The sequence below is a fragment of the Nanorana parkeri genome, unplaced genomic scaffold, assembly GCF_000935625.1.
Source record: "Nanorana parkeri isolate BGI_ZX_2015 unplaced genomic scaffold, ASM93562v1 scaffold591, whole genome shotgun sequence".
NCBI lineage: Eukaryota > Metazoa > Chordata > Amphibia > Anura > Dicroglossidae > Nanorana > Nanorana parkeri.
The window spans coordinates 328,287-350,483 of NW_017306859.1; the positions used below are offsets into that span (position 1 = coordinate 328,287).

The window sequence follows — 22,197 nt, forward strand, 5'->3', positions numbered from 1 at the left end:
GAGTCAATCCGGTGACAGATTCTGATAGTTTGCTATAAGTTATTGCGCTTTAAGCAACTTTTCTTGTGTAGAAAAAAAGTGTTTGCACACGGTTCCAAATCCAGTAAAAATCTTCTTTATTTGTTCAAGGCATAAGACGAGACATAGAAGTCCCATTAACACGTTTCAGCCAAAAGAGGCCTTAATTATTAAGGCCTCTTTTGGCTGAAACGTGTTAATGGGACTGTCACCGGATTGACTCCTAAAACAGAAATCCAAGGTTGACCATGCTCCTTTAAAATTTGCAGCTGGTGTCTAACGTTTGAGGTTTTCTCAAGTAGTTGCCAATGGAGCTGGCTCCTAGACCAAAGCCCTCCTGGCTCCTGGATTGGACAGACTGGCTCCTGAATTCCATATTATTTTTCCACCCCTGATTTATGGCCAAAATTACGTGGACCCCCCTCCATATTACCGAGTTCAGGTATTTCCAGTAAATATTACAACATGCACAAGACAATTGAGTGCTTCAGAAACCTCATAGTAACAGTTTGGGGAAGGCCCTTGTCAGTTCCAATATCACTGTACCCCTGTGCACAAAGTTAGTTACACGAAGACATGGTTTGAGGAGTATAGTGAGGAGAAACTAGGAGTAGCCTTAAAAGGAGAACTATGAGGTGAGTGCTTTTCACTCACCTCATAGTTCTAGCCTACCTGTGACAATGAGACTGTCACAGGTCGGCTCAGTAGATCGGGAGGTGAGCGAACACATACCGGCGTTCGCTCACTTCTCGATCCCGTCACGGCTCTCTGCTGTGACAGGGGAGGGACTGGATTCCCCCCTCCCCGATCCTCCAGCGCTGACTAGCGGAACGGACTGGGGAGGGGGCGGGTACAGCTGGCTATGCCTCTAGATAGGCAGAGCCAGCTGTCACTCACGCAGCTGGGCGGATCCAGACATAATTGTCGGGATCCGCTTCAGCTGGGGCGTCTCAGTATACCGCGAGCTGTACTGAGCTTAGGGTGATGGGAGGACGCTAGTTTGTGTCCTCCCGTTACCCTGAGGAGAACTATGGGGAAAAGACCTAACCCCATAGTTCTCCTTTAACCTCAACCCTACTGATCATCTATGGAATGAACTGGAACCAACACTGTCAACCAGGTCTTCTCATCCAATATCAGTACATGACCTCACCAATACTTTGTGGCTGAATGGGCACCAATTCCCAGTATACTCTCCAAAATCTTGTGGGATGGGCACAATTCAATATTAATCCATATAGTGTTGACCAACAAGCTTATATAGTTGTAATGTGTGGTGCTCAGGTGTCCACCAATGTTTGGCTATATAGTTTACTTCCAGGCAGTGCACCTTTTTCCAGTCTAATATGCAATATATATTCATGACCTATTTTAAAACACAAGAGCACGGTATCACTGTGACCTAACATGACCCATGCATGAACGGCTAACTTATAAATTCTGCTGGTTTAACATAAAAGACTAAAGCTGGCCATACACAAGATTCTGAATGCAATCTGTGGGAGGCCATGCCAACACCACCCAACTCGACTAATTTACATTTTCAAAAATGTCTTTTGTTGAAGGAGCTGGATGAAAATCTGTTGGCTGACCAGTGACAACAGCCAATCAGCCGCAGTCACTTATAGGGTATTGAGGCCGCCATGGACACAGTTTAGCTTGGATAGGGGGAGTCAAGTCAACCCTGCAGGGTGATCAAGCTGACCACAATCAGGTCTAGGAGACACTCCTTAACCAATGGGCCATTTGCTGTCCTGTAATACATTCAATTAGACAGGTTAGGAAACCTGACTTAGCCCTCATTCACACAAGAAAAAGGCCGTTACGTACAGCTCTCACTATGGTTTCATATAATATAAAAGGCTGCTGCATGCTGGTGGCAGACTATGGAGTGAACGGCTTGCTGGTGGCAGACTATGGAGTGAACGGCTTGCTGGTGGCAGACTATGGAGTGAACGGCTTGCTGGTGGCAGACTATGGAGTGAACGGCTTGCTGGTGGCAGACTATGGAGTGAACGGCTTGCTGGTGGCAGACTATGGAATGAACGGCTTGCTGGTGGTAGATTGCCTTGACCTGTTAAGATTGTTTTTGCAATCAAAATTTGGTGTAAAATATAAGAGTGTATGCTGGCATTGGATCGTATATAGAGCAGCCAACAATGTACGATCACTTCAAATCCGCCCTCGTAGTTTGAGGGGAAAAAAGTCACATGACATCTTGATATTAATCTTCATAATTGACTATAAAATCACCAATCTGATACATGGAACAAAATGAAAGTAACACAAATCAATCTTTGCTGCACCCATGTATGGAGAAATATAAAACACATACAATGACTTATTCAGCACTTCACCCAGTTTGTTCCCTTTTCTCATGAAATACAAACAAGATCATCATGTGTAATGTTACAACACGATGAGAAGTTCAGGGCGTTGGCGGGGCAGCGAACACATTTAGGGCCTGTTTACACCATGTACAGTGCGTTCCGGCATGGTTAGTGGCCGGAACGCACTGGTTCGCATAGTGGAAGCCTCCCTGCGTTCTGCGGCAGGAACACACTGGCGATGGTGTGAACCGGCCCTAAAGTCTGTGAAGACACACTGCACACGGAGCTGCGCGCAGCAAAAGAAAGCGGCGGTGAATGGAACTTTGAGTACAGTCTGTCCAGCAATATCCTCTCCTGTGCTCAGCTAGGCGAGAGCAGAGCGTGGCAAGATGGAAAATGTCATCTCTAGCCAATTGGCTCCCACCTATGAATCATTGCGTTAGGACGCAGATTCAAGCGTGCAGCGAATCGGATTCCCCCAGAAAAAAAGAGTCTGGTGGAAGGAGTATAGTAGAGAAGTCCGCTTGGTAATGTTTTCCTTCCTGCACAAGTTTTTTTCTGTGACCTATGCCCGGGATGAGAGCTATGCAGAAAGAATTAATATGATATGTCCATTAAATAGTTAATATTTATGAATTAAATAACTAATAATTAGGGCTGCACCAATATATTGTCCGTTGAAACATATCGGCCGAAAATTGCACTTTTGGCATAATACCTAAAGTGCCATTTTCCTGCCGATACATCGGCGTATCCCTCCTTTCGCTGGGCGCTGCTCTGTGTCCCAGCTGGGAGGAGAGAAAGTGCGACAGCCGGCCGTGCACTGCGGGAGGACAGCGCTGTGAGCGGCCGGCGTCTCTCCTCCCACACCGCTCAGCCTCCTATCACAGTCCGGCAGAGCGGTGTGTGGGCGGAGAAAGGCCGCACTGTCACAGCAGGCTGATCTCTCCTCCATACACCGCTCGATCAGCCTCCTGTGACAGCGTGTCAGAGAGGAGAGCGAGAGCAAACACTCAGCAATCAGTGATCGCTGAGTGTTTGTACATAATTGAGGATATGGTATGTGTACTACATCCTCAATTATGAATGAATGGGAAGTTCAGCTTTCATAGGAGAGTGCACGCTGTCATATGTTACCGTGTACCATCCAAATAGGAACAAATATGAAACTAATCCAGAGGCATCAAGAGTACTTTAAGGCATGGAGGAGCATGTGACTCACTCAACTTCCTGTGCTCAGTGTAATTACACGGGGGCAGGGAGAGAATCTGAGCACCCACTAGACCAGCTTGGACCTAAAAAAAAGGGCTTCCTTTACTCGCTGGTGGGGGAACAAAAAGGAAGTAAGTATATTCTGCTGAGGGTGGCATTAAAGCGGAACTGCGGGGAAAAAAACTGCTCGTTTTTGTCTAAGAGTAAAAATAAAGTTATACTCATCCGAATCTTGCGGTCCCTGGTGCCCCTCCGCTGCTGCGATGGAATGTCCCTCGGCGGTCTCACATCCAATGCAATGTATAGGACGTTATGACTCGTAGGACCTTAGCCCATGGGAGCGGAGGGGGAATGAGGTGGTGCGAGGTGGCAGGGACTGGTCCAATTGAGTATGGGGGTAGCCCCACTGCAAGGGTTAAGAATTTTTCCTGAGTTCTACTTTGCCGTGAACCGGCTGCTTTGCTCTGCGTGGGGATCAGGACCAGGGACTAGGGATGAACTCGAGTTTAATCTGAACCTGAATGTTAGGCGTCAGTGCGCTCCCAATCAGCTGCGGCCGGGGCATTCCCTGACCCACAGCAGCATGTAAACAAAGGGGCAGGAACGCTGGTGACATCATTGGGCTAATATGACGATGCAGGGAGGAGACTGTGAGCCGAGGGATTGGTAGTCACATGGTCACTCAGGATGACAGGTGCAATGTCCCACACAGACTATGAGGGGGTCTATTCACAAAAGGGTGAAGAGTTTGGAGAAGGCAGGAGAAGTGAACAATCTAGGACAGAATAGCGGAACTGGAAAGTGAGCTGTATGGGAGAATTTTGCCAAATCGGCTATGTTGTCCTAGATTGTTCACTTCTCCTGCCTTCTTCAAACTCTTCACCCTTTTGTGAATAGACCCCTAAATATTGGGAAGAGTATCTCTTACCCTCCCACTACTTCTCCTTTAAGGTACAACTGAAGCCCAAACCTATGGACTTTGTTTTGGATAGAGTGCAGAGGGAATAGAACAGCTGTCAGGTTTTTATGGCTGTCTGTGTCCTGATAAGGTGGCCATACACTTTACAACCATGGCAAGACCTTAGTATTGCGATGGTTGTAAAGTAATTTTTAAAAAAACGTACGATCTGCCCATCTTGGACAGGCAGATCGTACTTGCGATCATCGCAAGCCCGGCCCCCCTGAGGGGCGGGCTTCCGATGACTGCAATGCTGAACGGGCAGTGTGCGTGCGCACACCGGCCCGTGCGGCATTGATCTTACGATCATGCTAAAAACCAGCCGAAAAATCGTACGATTCTCGGCTGGTTTTCGAACATGCTCCTTAGACAAAAGACGTGCGACCGTACAGTCAAAACGGTCGCACGTCTTCCATACACTTTGCGATTATCGTACGATCGCGGGATTTCCCACGATTATCGTGCGATAATCGCACAGTGTATGGGCACCTTTAGGGAGATTCATCTGATTGGATGCAGTTGCTGTTCAGCTGACAGTTTTCCACCTGGTTGCTTTGATTTGTCTCAATTGAAGTCTGTCGAGTCGACAAGGCCACTCACGGCTCACATTTTGACTAATTTAGCAGGCATCGGCTGACATTTTAGCAGTCTGCCTTTAAAAAACGAAGGACGTATCCCCTTCGAAAAACTGGCAGCAGAAGAGACTGGCACTCTCTGTACCTGTATGTGCGGTGAACTGCCAGGATGCCACGGAGCTTGGTGCGGTGACTACTTTACAAGACACAGGGACCATGGGGAACAAACGTAGCCACCTCCAGAAGGAAGGACAGTGTCAGCACCAATTCAGAGATGATTGGAGGATCTACAGCCGAGTGACACACAAATAAGATACATTTTTAAAGAGGTACTTGAATGGATTTTTGAGATGTAACTATTGTAGTTTAGTGTCACTTTGATAAGTGACGTTGCGAATGGAAGGAGACGGATACCTTTTACTGCCAGAGAGGTTGAAGTAGAATTAAGGTCTGGGCGTTTTTTACCTTAATGCATTCACTGCATTAGGGTAACAACAGGCCAGCACCTTTTTTTTTTCCTTTTACCCCAGTCCCCCCCACACTTCGTCCACGCCGCCGGTCCCGAAGCGATCCTCCGTACCCCGAACTTCCGGGTTGCAGGGGGAGGATACTGATGGCAGAGGAGCCGTAGGCTCCTTCTGCCATCAATCAAAGGAGCAAGGGGCGTGGCCTGCCACAGGGCTGTATGTGTCTATAGATGTACACAGCCGTTGCGGGGACGAGTGCCTCCATTAGAACGATGGTGGCACCCGTGCAGGGGGAGGTGCATGGCGGGGACCCACTAGAAAACGAGGAATGAAGAACTTTAAAAAAACAAAAAACTACAGCCTCCAGCAAAGGAGGGTCTCCTTAAAGGAGAAATGAAAAAAAAATTGTCTTTAATATCACTTTAAGGCAAACTCCACGTCCTTGCCGCACCCCTGGCCAGGGGACACGTTAGACTAATACGTCCTAGGTAACGATCACTGTAAAGTCTATCCAGCACATAAAGCTGAAGGTCGGAGGACTCCCAGACATCTGAAAGTGCAGAGAGAATCCGGGGGGCTCCTTTCACAGTATCGGTGGGTCACAGTCCGCAAACATAAGACTCAAAACAGAACAGAAACACCCCCCCAAATGTGAAACCACGCCCCTAATTAGTAATCTCATCACCAACATCCAGGCAGAAGTCAGAGAGCAGTATCCAGGAGCATCAGCCCAAATACCGTAATGTTACATCGTAGCATAATAGGTCAATACATTACCGTATGAGGGGAATTTATCAAAACCGGAGCAGCTCTGCATGGCAACCAATCAGCTTCTCTCTTTTATTTCATAGCTTTGCTGAACAAACTAAGAGAGAGGAGTTGATTGGCTACTGTGGGCAACTGCTCCAGATTCTGTCTGCTCCAGTTTTGATAAATTATCCCCCAATGTGTTTTATATATACATTTATACACAGTATTATTTATTTATTTATTTTGTGCTGTACCTTGCCGTGACACTTCTCCCTCCTCTCAGAAAATGTTAACATGTAGTTGCTATGGGCAACATCCCTCCTCTGGTAAAGCATCTAAACATGTGGTTGCTATATGTAACATCCCCCTAGTATTATTATTATCGTACAGGATTTATATAGCACCAACAGTTTGCGCAGCACTTTACAATATAAGGAAGACATTACAATCACAATGCAATACAAGACAAGATAGAAAAATGTAAATATGTGGTTGCTATGGGCAACATCCCTCTGGTTGAAAATGTAAACGTGTGGTTGACATGTGTAACTTCCCTCTGGTAGAAAATGTAAACATGTGGTTGCTATGGGCAACATCCCTCCTCTGGTAGAAAATTTAAACATGTGGTTGCTATTGGCAACCTTATTGAATTTACTTTGTACAGCTGGCTGTAAACAAGCGGCCAGGGTCAGGAGAACTGTCATCAATGCTGTGAGGTGCAGAACACAGATCACCGGCCCAGGGAGAGTGGGAAGAGAAAGCCAGCTGGCAGCAATGACTGACCAGTCTACACCAATATTGGCCCGGTCACCATCACTGCCCCCCTATACAGGCACATGGTTGTGATCCCCGACCACAGGCCGACACCGGACACCGATATGTGCACTTCACTTACTATTGACGAGCGGCCGAGGGAGTCCACAGACAGCACAATCCTTCGTATGTCCTCCAGAAGATAACCGAACCTGGCTCACACGCCACACCCGGGACTATGGCTCCTTTCCGGTACCCACACACACATCCCGCGGCCTCCCGCTACTGGCTGAACCCCGGTACGAGCATCCCAGTCACTGCTGGTAAACTGAGCTCCGGAGACCTGTACAAGGATTGGAGGACGACGCCACGTGACTTCCTAACCAAAGATAAAAAAAAGACCCCCCCCCCCCCCTCCCTCCTCCTCCTCGCTATGTGCCAGCGCTGATTGGCTGCTCGTCACTTACACACTTCCAGTAAACCCCGCCTCCTGTGACTGCCAGCTCTGCCAGGATGTTCAGTGCTGAGGGCTTAGTCACACACAGTGCGCACACACACACAGGTTTCCATGAGGGGACGCAGTGTGATTGTGTCACGTACTTACAAGGATAAAATGTACTTCTGGGTTAGACAATGTTCAGGCTCCCAACTGTCCTTTATTTGGAGGGTCTGTCCTCCTTTCGGAATCAGACCCCTCTGCGCCTCTCAGTTGCCCCTCTGTTTGGTCTGATGTATAGGCATAATAAATTAACTATTAAACTACAAAAAGTCTTATACTGGGGAAAAAGTCTATGTTATACATGCTAGAACTGAAGCCATTTTTTTTCTTCACTCATTGTGGAGATTTCACTTCACTTCCTGTCTAATAGCCCCAGCAGGAAGTGAGAGGAAATCGCTGCAAAGAGAGGGAAATCCCTGGTGCTCCACACCAGTGTCACCAGTGTCCCCATTCAAAGATTTTCCATCTATTCTCCGTTATGATAACCCAAAATTTGGGATTTTCTTTCACTTTTACCTTCAGCGCCCATTCACATTATCCTGTCTGCTAAAAAAAAATGCTTTGTTTCAGCGGACGGGTTAGTGCGTTGTGGCAGCTCCGGTTGTGTGCGTTGTATGCAGGGCCGGCCTTAGGCCTTTAGGCGCCCTGTGCGAGAAAGCAGGGGGAGAGAAGCCGCCCCCAGGACGAGCTGTGTCGGCCGCACGGCGCCCTTGTTGCCATGGCGCCCTGTGCGGCCGCACGGCTCGCACACCCCTAAGGCCGGCCCTGGTTGTATGGCACACTGGTGGGGCTGTGAATGTTTTCCTTCTTTTAATGTTATGTGGAGTGTACAATGACATCACCACACCTGGAGTCCCAGTGGCGTCACAAGTGGGATGCGGGGGGTTCGTCCGGCACTGGGTGACACCATCAGTCTGACAGTCGTTTTGGTGTCGCCCCCCTCTGCAAAGTCGGACACTCGGTCATGATCCGAGGGCCCGACAGCGTCACGAGAGAGGAGGGTGTCACCAGCACACCATATTGAAGTGAAGAACACTGCCTGTTTGTTGACGGTTCATGTCAAAACAAATAGCAACGTTTCGGGGCCACACAGGGCCCCCTTCATCAGTCTTAAAATGACAATACAGCTAAAAAGAAACTTCACAAGTTTCAGTATTGGCGGCGCCATCCGCAGTCACTTGGAGCACCCACGCTGACAGGAATACCCGGTAAAGAGTGCAGCAGGATTCTGGAATACATACGAGAGAGGAGGGGACCGGCGGAATAAGGTATGCCATCACCATGATGGCCACCAGCAGTGAAGTGTGCGTAATGTCATTATGCATGTCCATGATGTAGTCATGTGCATACGTAATGACATGTGCACAGGTGTCGCCTGTCGGACGTACCAGGTGACACCTGGCCTGGTGACGTCTCTGTGTGGTCCATTGACCATTGCTTACATCCATATGACTGAATGTCCATACCTCGGATGGGAGGAAGGGTCTGCAGGAACCAGAGCGTTGCACCTGTGATCCACTGATCGTGGTTGTGATCCTTTACTGGCTCTGATGCACAAAACAAACTAAGAAACTCATATTTGTATTCTTATCAGGAAGTGTGCGTTTATTTATTATTCATTTTTATTTCACAAGATGGAATTGCCCTTTAATTTCTTCTTTTCAGCGCACAGCATTGGGTCTGTTAGAAGTGGTTCACGGCGTCCGCAAAGTAGAAAAAAACAAATATCATGGACGTGAGTTTGCTTTAGTGAAGCGTGCTTATTTTACTTCACAAGTCATATTTGTTTTACACATTTAAAGAAAGCCACAAACGGCCTTGGAATGAAAAAGAACATTCCAAGGAAAAGGAAATTCATACTTTGCTTCATCCAAAACTGGCTACAAGCCAGCAGTGTGAGGAAACTTTCCCGGATAATAACCGTACGCTGCGCCATTCGCTGGATAATAACCATACGCTGCGCCATTCGCTGGATAATAACTATACACTGCGCTATTGGTGGGATAATAACTATACACTGCGCCATTTGCTGGATAATAACCATACGCTGCACTATTGGCTGGATAATAACTATACACTACGCCATTCGCTGGATAATAACTATACACGGCGCTATTGGTGGGATAATAACTATACACTGCGCCATTTGCTGGATAATAACCATACGCTGCACTATTGGTGGGATAATAACTATACACTGCTCCATTCGCTGGATAATAACTATACACTGCGCCATTCGCTGGATAATAACTATACACTGCGCCATTCGCTGGATAATAACCATACGCTGCGCCATTCGCTGGATAATAACCATGCGCTGCACCATTTGCTGGATAATAACTATACACTGCGCCATTCGCTGGATAATAACCATACGCTGCGCCATTCGCTGAATAATAACCATACGCTGCGCCATTCGCTGGATAATAACCATACGCTACGCTACGTTTGTTCCCCATGGACCCTGTGTGTGTTGTAAAGTAGCCACTGCTCCAAGCTCGCTCCTGTAATGGACTACAATATCACCTTTAGTTTACTCATTTTGAGATTGTAGTCCATCGCAGGAGTGAGCTTGGAGCGGTGACTACTTTACAACACACACAGGGACCATGGGGAACAAAAGTAGCCACCCTCCAGAAGGAAGGACAGTGTCAGCACCAATTCAGAGATGATTTGAGGATCTACAGCCGAGCGATACACAAATAAGATTCATTTTTGTTAATAGTTAAGGGACTTGAATGTATTTTTAAGGTTTAACTCGTGAGTTTAGTGTTTTATTGATTTCCTGTTTTGGAATATGTATGAATAAAAGTCTGCTATCAAGTCCCAGGGTGTGTGGTTATCCCTGATGAAGGGGTACCCTTGAGGCCCCGAAAGCGCTTGTACTGAATGGCAATGTGTCAATAAATTGACTTTTGCTGAATTACTTTTGGTGTGCTGGTGACATTTACTTGATATTCTGGTTATCCTGAATGACACTGGCCCCCATCTACAGAACCCTAGTGATGACATTTCCAAAATTCACTAGACCTGAGTGATTCAGAACATTAGAGTAATATTCAACACTCTAACGTTTTTTCAATAATGAACCCAGATCACACAAATATCCATGGCCCAGCAAAGTATTTCTTTACATTTTTGCCCAAGCCCTTACAGTCATCATGTTTCTGAACAGCTCCAACTTTCTCTGCTCGGCTTCTCTAAACTTTCTGTCCAGTACAAGATCACGAGGAACAGAGCAGACTCCAGCAGATGTCCATCTACTAGCTTGGAGAAAGGGGAAGCAAAGGGCAGAGGAGCAGAAAGCAGGGAAATGTCTTGCCTTTCCGTGTCTGTGTGTTTGTGGAGACACACACAGAGCTTACTAGCACACACAAGGGCAGCTCCATAGGAGCCACCCTTAAACAGGTTATCAGGGCCCGTGCTCAGGGGACCAGCTGATTCTGCAGGAAACAACAACTTTTAAACATCAAGGAGCAGCATCCATTGTACGTGATTTCATCAGCAGCTTGAAAACACTTTAATATCCCTGTAAAGGAGAACTATGGGGTAAGTGTTTTTCCCCATAGTTCTCCTAAGGGTAACGGGAAGACATATACTAGCGTCCTCCCGTCACCCAAAGCTCAGTATATCGCGAGCTACAGCTCCCGGTATACTGAGACCGCCGCAGCCGCGACGGATCCCGACATTACTGTCGAGATCCACCCAGCTGCGTGAGTGACAGCTAGCTTTGCCAGCACTTACTGTTATCAAGTTTCCAAGTGTATTATTATTTTGTGTGTGTGGGGGTGTTAATAAGGGGGGAGTATATTATTTTATGTGTGTGGGGGGGTTAATAAGGGGGGTATATTATTTCATGTGTGTGGGTTAATAAGAGGGGATTATATCAATAGAGGCTGCTCACACCTTTGCGGTTTGCCGCGCGACCAAAACCGCCTGTTGCGCAAAAAGGTGCAGGAGCTATTTTTGGGCGGTTGTTGCGCGGTTTGGGTCTCTCAGACATCTCTATGCATTGAAAAATGCGCGATAACCGCGCGGTTTACAATGAACAGTCACGCGATTGAAAACGCGTGACAACCGCGAAAACAGCTCAGCATCTAAATCGCCTAGGTGTGAATCTAGCCTAAGGGCAAAACCTTTTATTTTTAGTTTTGGTTAAAGTGAGGAAGGTTAGTCCCTCTGGCAGGTTTTTATTGCGGAATGTGTTACTGCTGGGGAGATTTGCCTCTTTGTCACTAAAACAGGAAGTAAGGGGAAATCCTAAATTATAGATTTGTCATGAGAGCAAGAGCTGAGGATTAATCTTCCAATGGGGACACCCATTCTGATGACACCTGTCTGAAGGGAATCCTCCTCACTTTGGGGAGATTTTCTCTCACTTCCTGTTGCTTCTCCAAGGTGGGAAGTGAAGGGAAACCTCAGCTGGCCACAGTAAAAAAAAATACCTTACATATTCTATCCAAAATGTTTATATATTGCTCCTCTTAACCCCAGTCTCCAGTCCTTCAAATAGTGTGTGAATAGAAATATAGTAAGGCCTCATTCACACTAGAAAAGGCCGGCACGTACAGCTCTGTGCTGCATGCACGGCTGTATCGGGCAGCTCCCGGGAAGGACAGGTGCTGCGTGTGATTAGTACGCAGCCCCTGTCCTTCTCTATAGGAATACGCTGCCGTACGCCGCCCTACGCTCACCCGACCTGTACGTCCGTGCGGGTGCCCGTACTCGTACGCTGACAGGATGGATCCCCTCTGCGTCCTAGCTGGGACACCCGCACCCGTACGGACCTACACTTGAGGTGAGCGTAGGGTGGCGTATGGCCGTGTAGTCCCATAAAGAAGGACAGGGGCTGCTTACTAATCACATGCAGCACCTGTCCTTCCCGGGAACATTTGATGGTACCCCTGACAAAGCCAAAAGACACCCAGGATTATCAGATCCCTATTAATGCAGAGCTCCCCTGTGTGCTCCCACTGTCAGTCTATCTAAAGAGCAACAAACAAACAATTCAATCTACAAAATCTTATTTTTACAGTTTTTTTATTTCCTACAGCTGCAAATGTTTTCAATAAAAGAGTGACGTCTTGTGACAGGGTCTCTTTAAGTCCATAGCTGACTCTTGCACCAGCAAATAAACTGTGCAGGGACAGCAGCAATGAGGACCCAGCTGGATTGCATAGGCAGGGCGGAATTCTGGAACTTTATATTATACACAGGATGTGTTAAGTTGGCCATACACTGTTAGAATTTTGGCCGATTTACAGGATTCAGCTGAAATTCTTGCAGTGGGTGGCTCTGCTGGCTCAACAAAAGTTGGTTGCTCAATCAACTTTTGTTGAAGGATCCAGATGGAAATTATTGCCCAAACTGTGCCTGCAACAAATCAGATGCAGTCACCATTTGGGTATGCTTTCATAATACAATAGCCGAGCAGGGAAAATCCATCCATCTGCACTGTTTAGGGTAGAATTCTATTTATGTATGGCCAGCCATGTCTCTATATAGTTTAAGTTGCATGAAACGTGTCATAGAAGTTTGCCTTGATGTTTCCTGGATACGGCTTTTTGATGTGAATTAAGATTCCGCATTATAATATTTGGAGTGCTGCATCCTTTTTATCTGTTAAATATATGACCAGCTTTACTGACATGATGCGTGGATGTCAGTGTTACCCCCGGCAGCCATAGTTCATGGCATATATCGGACATGCAGGGATCCAACCATACTGATCAATAAGTGTGGGCTGGATTGGGCACTACAGCAAGATATGGATGAGAAATGCTCAGAAGTACCGAGCAGGCAGGCACTATGGATGTATCTCCAGACCTATCAATGTTAACTGTAGTTTACTTTCATGTATTGTTGACAGGTGAAGCCAAACTGTATTATATGTTTTCTGGAGATTTGCCATGAACGTTTGGCAGGGAAACAGTTGATGTTTCTTATCAAATGGACTATTTTGCAATGCACAAACACAAATGTATAGACTGAACAAAGCCACAAAGAAAGCTGCGAGTTCTGTCTTATCAGCGGCAGATAACTTTAATTGCACAATGCTTATAGTTCAGACGCTCAGTCTGGTGTTTTTGTTTTTTTTAGGTGGTCACATTGCAATCTCCTCCCCACAGGCTGGTGTTGATTTATAAATTTGGCATGACTGTAAAGGTGCCCATACACCTGCCGGGTGATCCCACAATCGTACGATAATCGGCAGGTGTATGGAAGGCGTGCGAGCGTTTCTACTGTACGGTCGCACGTCTTTTGTCTTTTCCGAGGACGCTTGAAAACCTGTCGAAAAACGTGCCGAACGGGCCGGTGTGCGCAAGCCCACACTGCCCGCTCAGCATTGGAATCATCGGAAGCCCTCGACTCAGCGGGGAGGGCTTGCGATGATCACAAGTACGATCTGACTGTCCTGGGCAGATCGTACAAGATTTTAATTACCTTACAACCATCGCACAACGAAAGTCGTGCGACGGTGAAAGGTGTATGGCCAGCTTAAGTCAATGCTGTTTTAACACCTCTCTCTGGTCGGGTTAATAACACCTGCTAGCTCCAATCATGCAAATGCAATTAGCACTTTATCTCTATGAGGTCTCTGACCCTATGCTAGTTACGATTTACAGATTATGTTGATTGGAGCAACATTCACCATATTTTGTCCCAGATAATTTTTGTACAAGTCATTCTGAATTGAGAAAGCTGGTCAGATGACCAGCTTTGTCAAGAAAAATACTGCAAGTCCAGTTGCCTTCATTTTTTTTACAGATATGACTGTGAGTGGCTCTGGCCACGTCATCCATTCACAGATCCTTTGACCAGATCTGTGAATGGAGAATACAAGTGTGGTGACATCAGCGCACTTATAGTCCATTAATTCTTCCTTCTGTCCATGTTACTGTATGTAAGTATAGATATGGACGGGAGGAAGAGCATTGCACCCGTGATCCACTGATTGTGATTGCAATGCTTTACTGGCTCCTATGCAAAAAAATAATATATGCACATTTTTTTCATTCATGAAGTCAGCATTTATTATTGTTTTTTTATAAAAGGTGGACTTTGCCTTTAATAAATCAGAAGGATCTCTATAGTAACTAGATAGTAGTGGTTGACCCTGACAAGCATCATATAACTGGAGGCTGAGTACATTGTATCCCATGGGAATGACTTTCCGATAATGAGAGACTACCTCTCCCTACGAATGTCTGGAATTAGTGAAACAAACACATGCTGTGGGCGAGCAATGGCATTCACACCCAGGCACTTTATCTGCCATAAAACAATATCAACCACAGGAATTCTATTAGAAGAAAACCGTGGCTTAGATCATGGTTTTCAGATTGCCGCACTTACAACCCTACAAAATTTACCGTAAGAATTTGGCTTGGGGCAAAATCCTGTAGGCTTTTCTCAGTCCTCTTTTTTTTCCAGGGAAAGTTAAAAAACCCCATGTTTATTTGCAGACAGGGCTCTCTGTCTTTGAGATAGGGCCTGATTTACTAAACTATGAAGTGGCGTAAAGCTGAGCTAGATTTAATAAAGGGTAAAGTGATCTGAAGTGGAGGAATGGGCTCACTTTAAAAATCCAATCGGCTGAAGAGGAATTAACATTATATATATATTGTGGCAGTGAGTGGCAAAAGGGTAACCCAGGACTCTCAGCCAGAGGTGCTGAGCAGTTCCAGGACGGATATATATATATATATATATATATTTGAACACAGGTTCAGCTCTGGCCCACTCAAGTTTGTATTTTGCCTCACTTCACTGCACATCAAGACTAAAAAAATCAGGCTTTTTCACCCGACGTGTTACCTTATGGTGCGATCTGGTACAGAGATGCCACCTGCCAGGTTACCTGGCTGTGCTGCAGTGAAGTCACAAGGGGGGTGCGTCCTGCACCGATGACACCATCAGAGGGGGTTACACCCTCTGAAAAGTTGGGCACTCGGTCATGGGCCAAGAGCCTGACAGCTGCATGAGAGAGGAGGGGACCCGGCATACCTTATCCTGCTGGATGAACATTCCCTTCTCTCTTTGCTGGTGTCCATCACAAAGATGGCCGCTGGCAGTTAAGTGCACGTGACGTGATTACGCGCGTGTGTGTTGACATGTGTAATGACGTCACACATGTGTGTGATGGCGTCCCATTGGGTGACACCCAGCCCGGGGACACCTCTGCTGTGCTGTGGGCAATATTGCTCTTGTGGAATAGTTATTCCAAGTCAGGCACGTCACCCACAGTTCCAGTATTAGTCTGTGTCCCTGGAGATTGATAACAGGGCATTTCACAAGAGCAAAATATCCAGCATCAGATCAGCCATGCCGGCAGGTGACAGGTTCTCTTCAACCCAACTGATAAATAACAATAACCACAGTAAATAAAACAAAGTTCTATAAAAATCAATATAGAATTAAATTAAACTATTTATTGTAAAGTTTCATGTTGTTTTGGCATGGAAGATCACAAAATAACAACTTAGAAAAATGATTTTTTTTTGTTTATTTTTAAAAAAATAGCAAAAACCTAGTTCATGTTTATAATCGTTTTTGAAGAATGTACAAATGACACACATGATGGCTGTCTCACAGACCCTACATACAGTGTAATGTACATAAAATACACAAGGTGGAGGGGGCGAATCTTGGCTACAGTTGTGGAACTAGTCTAGTCAGAACTAGTCAGACTTGTTTGGAGATCTCATAAGGCTTTCTGTTGCATGTTGGCCCCTTTGACTGGGGATGGCGGGCAGGACGCGGGTTGTCCTCAGGGGCTCTCTTCTTAGGACCGGCAGGAAGGAATAGAGTGAGTGACTCTGAGTCTTTGAGATGATTAATGGAGATAAGTTATTCCCCATCTGTAGAGAGTTGGTCGGCAAAGACATAGACTTCTTGACTCCTGGGCAGACTTGCCCAGATGGCAGCTGGACTGGGAAAAAAAGAAAAGGAATTGTGATTCAGCAGCAGAACATGGTTTATATTTCTGGATATCAGCATGGATGTCAGCATAGGTCTAGGAAGATCTCAGCCCCATGGCACATGAACAGTTTACTATAACATGGTGTTATGTAGCATCTGGCAAATGATGGAATATATACACCAGTGACTTAATGGCAAAAGACAGTTTATACCATACATGCCAGCCTGGTGTTTTTTAGGTCACATGCAGCTCTCTTTTGCACATCACTGGTTTATGTTTTTCTATACTTTGACACAGGATTTCGCAGCTGACTCATTCTGAAAATGCTTTCTTACAAATGTAACACATAAAAGCAACATGCTTTTGACATTTTGATGTATCCAGGTCACGGTATAGCTATTAGTAGATAATCACATTTCATTGTTCATTGGGCCTGTTCTGTAAGATTGAAGACGTTTCACCACTTATCCAAGTGACTTCCTTGGTTCTTACGAGTGTCCGATACATATCCCAGGATTGATATTCCCATAAGTAACTTTGTCACCTTATTCCAATCACCATAGAAGACAGAAGTTGATTATCAAAGAACACGATGAGACAAATTCTAATCTTTTTCACAAAGATGTACACTTTCCATCATGTTCGACAGCATTCAACATCTACCTTACAGTCCATGATGGTGGAATTAAATTAGTATTGAACTCTCAAACTTTTTTTTCAATAATGAATCCAGATCAAACAGATATACATTTCTTTATATTTTTGCCCAAGCACTTACAATCACCATGTTTCTAAACAGCTTCAACTCTCTTAGCTCCGCATCCCTGAACTTCCTGTTAAGTGCAAGAGGTACCTACAAGCTGCATCTGTGTGTTTGATTTGCTGTGCCTGTAGAAACACGTGACTTGCTAGCACACACAAGGGTGGCTCCATAGGACACTGCAAGGGAAAGGAGCCACCCTAAGGGGTTGTTCACACCAAGCACACTGCATATGCCCAGACAGTGCCGATTCATTCAATCGAGCCCGTTTCTTTTTTTTGTTTTTGTTAGAACTTTATTACGTTTTTATGGGAACACAACCACAATACGGTGGCATAAACTGTGCTCACCCATGACAAAGCAAATTGCCTCATCTTGCGTTCAGGCTGCGCTGGAAAAAAAACCGGCCAGTACTACCTGACTTAGTTCAGCACTCTGGTACATTTTAGTGCTCTTTAAATGTATTTTTATTTTAATAAAAATAAATCTAAAAAAAGAGAGAGAGAGACATTTCTCAACATTTTTACCCTCAAGAAACTGTTAAAAACATTAAAAAATTTCAGGGAGCCCCAAAAATAATGTTCTCATCTATAGCCCGCAGTACATGAGTGTGATCAGGAAGTTGTAGATATGCAGGAAATAAACATAAAAACGAATAAAACATAAAACAAGATTGAATCCTAAGGAGGTTATACATGTAGGAGCCGAAGGATCCAGCTGTAGCTTCGGCTGATCCTTCAGCTCTCTTCGTCAGCCGGAGCCCTTCGGTTCAGTCGAACCGAAGGGCTGCTGTAGGGGCTACTCACTATAGCCCGTACAGCAGCCAAAGGTGGCCATGCGGCTCAGCCGAGCTGAAGGCATAAGCTTCGGCTCGACTGAGCTGAAGCGGGGTAAACGGCGTGCTGAAGGCCGGCCTTTCGCCCACAAAATGACAGCTGCCCAGTTGTAATGACAGATCAGCGTCCCCAAATGACCTGGGGGACGCTGAACTGTCATTAAACAATAACAGCACGGCCGGCTCCGCCCAGTTGTTATTTATTAGCCGGGACCTGACTCTAGCAGGTGCCAGCCAATAGGAAAAAGTTGGGCGGAACTAGCTGTCACTGCTAGCTCCGCCCACTTGTTTTTCTTTTTCTTTATTTTTTAATTTCACTATTTATTTAAATTTATAAAATATTTTTTTTAACCTTTTGCTATTCTGCTCGGTACCACGGAGGTACTGAGCAGAATAGCCGGCATTGGGCTTTTCACTCACTGCCTATGTGAATAGGGGCGCATGGAAGGGAGTGAGCTGCCGGAGCTTCGGCTCAGCCAATCCTGATGTTGGATTGGCTGAGTCGAAGACCTTCTGCGCTTCGGCTGACCGATGTGCAGCCAATGTACGGCTGAAATCAGTCGGACTGAGCCGTAGTGAATAGCCGAACGTTGTTCGGCTCACTTCACTTCGGCTGGGTTATTCACTCGTCTGCCTTCGGCAGCTTTGTAAATGATCCCCTAAATATCTGAATGAGGTAGTCACAAAAAACAATGAATTGTATTGGTGCTCAGCTGTAATCATAAGTTTTCCTAGGTGCATTGCAAAAGTCACTCTGCATTGGTGCACGTTGCAAAACTCCATTTTGGACTGGTGGTTAGGGAAAACTTTAACTTTGCAATGGTGCTCAGGGAAACATTTTAACTTTGCATAGGCTCTCAAGGTAAAACTTCAACTTTGCACTGGTGCTCGGGGAAAAAAAAAAAAGTTACTTGTGTCATACAGATGAGGATGGGGCTGCAGCCAACCTGCAAACTGCCTAATAGAGTACCCATGAAGGCCTTTACCATCCATTTCTTGCTCAGGACCCCTCAGTTGTGACAGGAGCCCTCCTCACCCCTCTCACCTTCCCAACTCCTGCACCTTTCTCACCTCTATAGGGTCTGTACAGGAGAGGGGCTCCCACTATGCCTGCACCAGGAACCACACAGGCTGCCCAAGCTAAAAGCACAGAATAGACACGCACAATGGGCAGCAAATGGATGTCAGGGTGACGGGGCGCTTGGAGTGACATCCCCAGAAACCCGGAACTAAAGGCATAGCATTGGGCTGATATCAATCCAACCGATTCTATGCTTATAGCGCCATAGTAATTTAGCAGTAGCTGCAGGGAAAAAAGTTCTTGGGCGGATATAAATCTGCTGCAATGGCGGTGGTACCTATGGTCCCTGTGGAACCCTGGTCGAGAAAACCTGTATAAGAGGGCTTATCTGTCCAAAACAGATATTTTACTTTTTGCTGCAAAATTAAGTCATCTGACTCGATTTCTTACGGAGATCTCTGTGTTTGACTGCCTAGGTCTACAAATGCAACAATGGGTGGGAACACTCGTAATTCATGGCTTAATAGGAACAAAATAGGGAATTATAACGAGAAAATCTGAAAGTTGGAATATCCAAGACATATAAGAAGCCTGAAGCTGACTCAACCCAACATGCGCCACCTATAATTAAAATGGAGCTATTAGCAAAAAAAATAAATATATGATGCCTCGTCCTCCCTGTAACAGTTTTATACCTGGCGATCCTGCCAGTGAATCTGTTATTGTTCCACTTCCTGGTCAGCTATATTCATATGGGTTAAACCTTTTTGGCAAAAGAAAAAAACTGTTGCTGTACCTGTAACTGATTATAAAGTGTTAGCTGGAGTTGGGCTTTCATTTGTTTGTCTCTTACTGAAATGCCATTTATAACTACATGCCCATTTAAGACTACCCTGAGCCACAGGGTGACAACAATGCTTTGCGATTTCACTGCAAATAAAACAGCGTTGGTATCCATTCCATTCAAAGAAAGTGGAAAAGCAATAATCTTCTGGCAGGATCAACAGGTAATAAAACAATGTTACAAAGGAAATTTAGAAACAAAACTACTACTATACGAAATGTGACCGGCTGATGCATGGATGCCTGATGTCAATGAGTGCCTTTACCTTTCACATTTCTGACCTGTTTTTAATGTACAGTATGTGCAATTATATATACATTTATCCCATCTTGATAGGACAGAGGGAGGGTTGTGTGTCTTCTAACACTCGAACAATTATGAAATATTTTAATTATGCATTATGCGTATTAATATGCAATATTTAATATTTGTCTAAATAATAACAATATATATAAAAATGTGATATTAGCAGTGCAAAAACACTACTTATTATCTTTCAATTCTCATAGCAAAATACCAATTACCATTCCAGTGTGATTTCATGGAAGAGATTATGTAACATAATAAAGCCCATGTGATGTAGTTATGATTTCTATGGGCATGTGATGTATAGAAACGTATCCGAAACAGATGTCCTAATGCATTGTATGTGTCAAGGGGTATGTGTCATATGGCACGTAAGACATCTTAGTGCCATATGCTCAACAACCATCACGTGAGACATTCCTAAGAGACAAACTGCCATTATTATCTCTGGCCTAATTAAATAAGCAGGGCAACATTTTAAAGGGATACTAAACAGCTTTTTTGTATGTGAATGTAATCATTTTATCGGGTGACATCCCATGACATACACAAGTGTAAGAACTGGCATTCCCATTGATAAGAGGTAAGATTATGAGTTTACAAATTGGCTTCCTTTCATTTGCTGCTTAAAGAAGATGTAAGCCCTAACAGAATGACATTTAGTTTGCTAAAGCACTGTGTAGCCAACAGTTGACCCTCTAAAATAAAATACACACGTTCACATTTTATAAAGCCTTGTTGCATCTCAGTGATGCTGATCTCCTGCAGACTCTCTGCAGCAAGTTCCTGTTTAATGCACTGGAGGGATGGCTGGATGGCATTTCCCAGGGTGGATTACCTGATGGTGACAACAGTGCACAATGTATGTTTTCATGGCCACCTGTAGTCTCCATCAGAAGTCTGTAATTGTGCAGAAGCACAATTAGGAGCTCCGTCGCCATGCTTCTTTTGGGTTTGTTAGATATGTATAAAGAATTCATTGCTCCAAACCTGTATTAAGAAATCTCCCTTTCCGTCTGGAACTTTGGGTGCCAACCAAAGAGAGCCCAACCAGGCTTTATGAACTCAGCAGGGAAGCACAAAGTTGCACATCAATGACATAAGATCGCATCCAACTTTATTAAACCTGGACATTGCACACAGCAGCCCTTCTAGGACCGCCCCTCTCTAACGTTTTGCCTAACATGGGCTTCATCACAGAGATATTGGCTAAAACATTAGAGAGGAGCTGCAGTGAGCCATGTCCTTCCTCAGTAAAGTAGGAGGTGGTCTGATATCATTGGTGTGTGACTTTTGGGTATGTTATTACTCTTTTACAAGCCAGAACCACTGTGAACCCCTGATTGCTCCAGCTTGAAAATGGATAACAACAGATCCAAAACATAGTGTGGAGATAGAGCTTTATTTTTATTGACACTGTTCTCATACAAATCTGTTCATGATACTCTGAGGATAGAACTAACGAGAAGATGTATTTACGAAGTTCCTTGGTGCCGCTCTTCTCTTTAATTGTTGACACATGGCCAAGCATGGTGCACCATTATCACTATCAGCAAGGTTGTTCACAACAATGATGTACATAGGATGTGGCTGAGAAAGGTTGGAAGAGATTAGCATCTCCGAGATGCAAAAAAGGATTAAAAAAAACAGTATTTTATGAAAAAAATAAAACATGACACACACTGCTTTAATTGGTTAAAGGAGAACTATGAGGTGAGTGCTTTTCACTGACCTCATAGTTCTAGCCGACCTGTGACAATGAGACTGTCACAGGTCGGCTCAGTAGATCGGGAGGTGAGCAAACACATACCAGTTTGTTTCCTCCCGTTACCCTAAGGAGAACTATGGGGAAAAGCCTTAACCCCATAGTTCTCCTTTAAATGTCACCCAGTTTGGACCGGCCTTTCTATATCTTTGCCCCTCCGACTATGTCAATCTGACAGTCC

General features: G+C 45.1%; 1 protein-coding gene and 1 long non-coding RNA gene across 3 annotated transcripts in view; both read right to left on the reverse strand.

Moving 5' to 3' along the window:
• Positions 1 to 7,211: 7,211 nt before the first annotated feature.
• LOC108792017 lies at positions 7,212 to 10,009 on the reverse strand. Its single transcript, XR_001941534.1, has 3 exons — positions 9,999 to 10,009; positions 7,561 to 7,566; positions 7,212 to 7,396 (listed from the first exon to the last, which is right to left on the reverse strand). It is a non-coding gene; the product is annotated as an uncharacterized LOC108792017 (long non-coding RNA).
• Positions 10,010 to 16,214: 6,205 nt separating this feature from the next.
• ANKRD55 (ankyrin repeat domain 55) overlaps positions 16,215 to 22,197 on the reverse strand; it is a 91,859-nt gene continuing 85,876 nt past the window's right edge. For both annotated transcript variants that reach the window (XM_018562683.1, XM_018562682.1), the window contains exon 11: positions 16,215 to 16,494. In XM_018562683.1, coding sequence (XP_018418185.1) covers positions 16,244 to 16,494 — 251 coding nt within the window. In that variant the 3' untranslated portion in view covers positions 16,215 to 16,243. The remainder of the gene's footprint in view (positions 16,495 to 22,197) is intronic.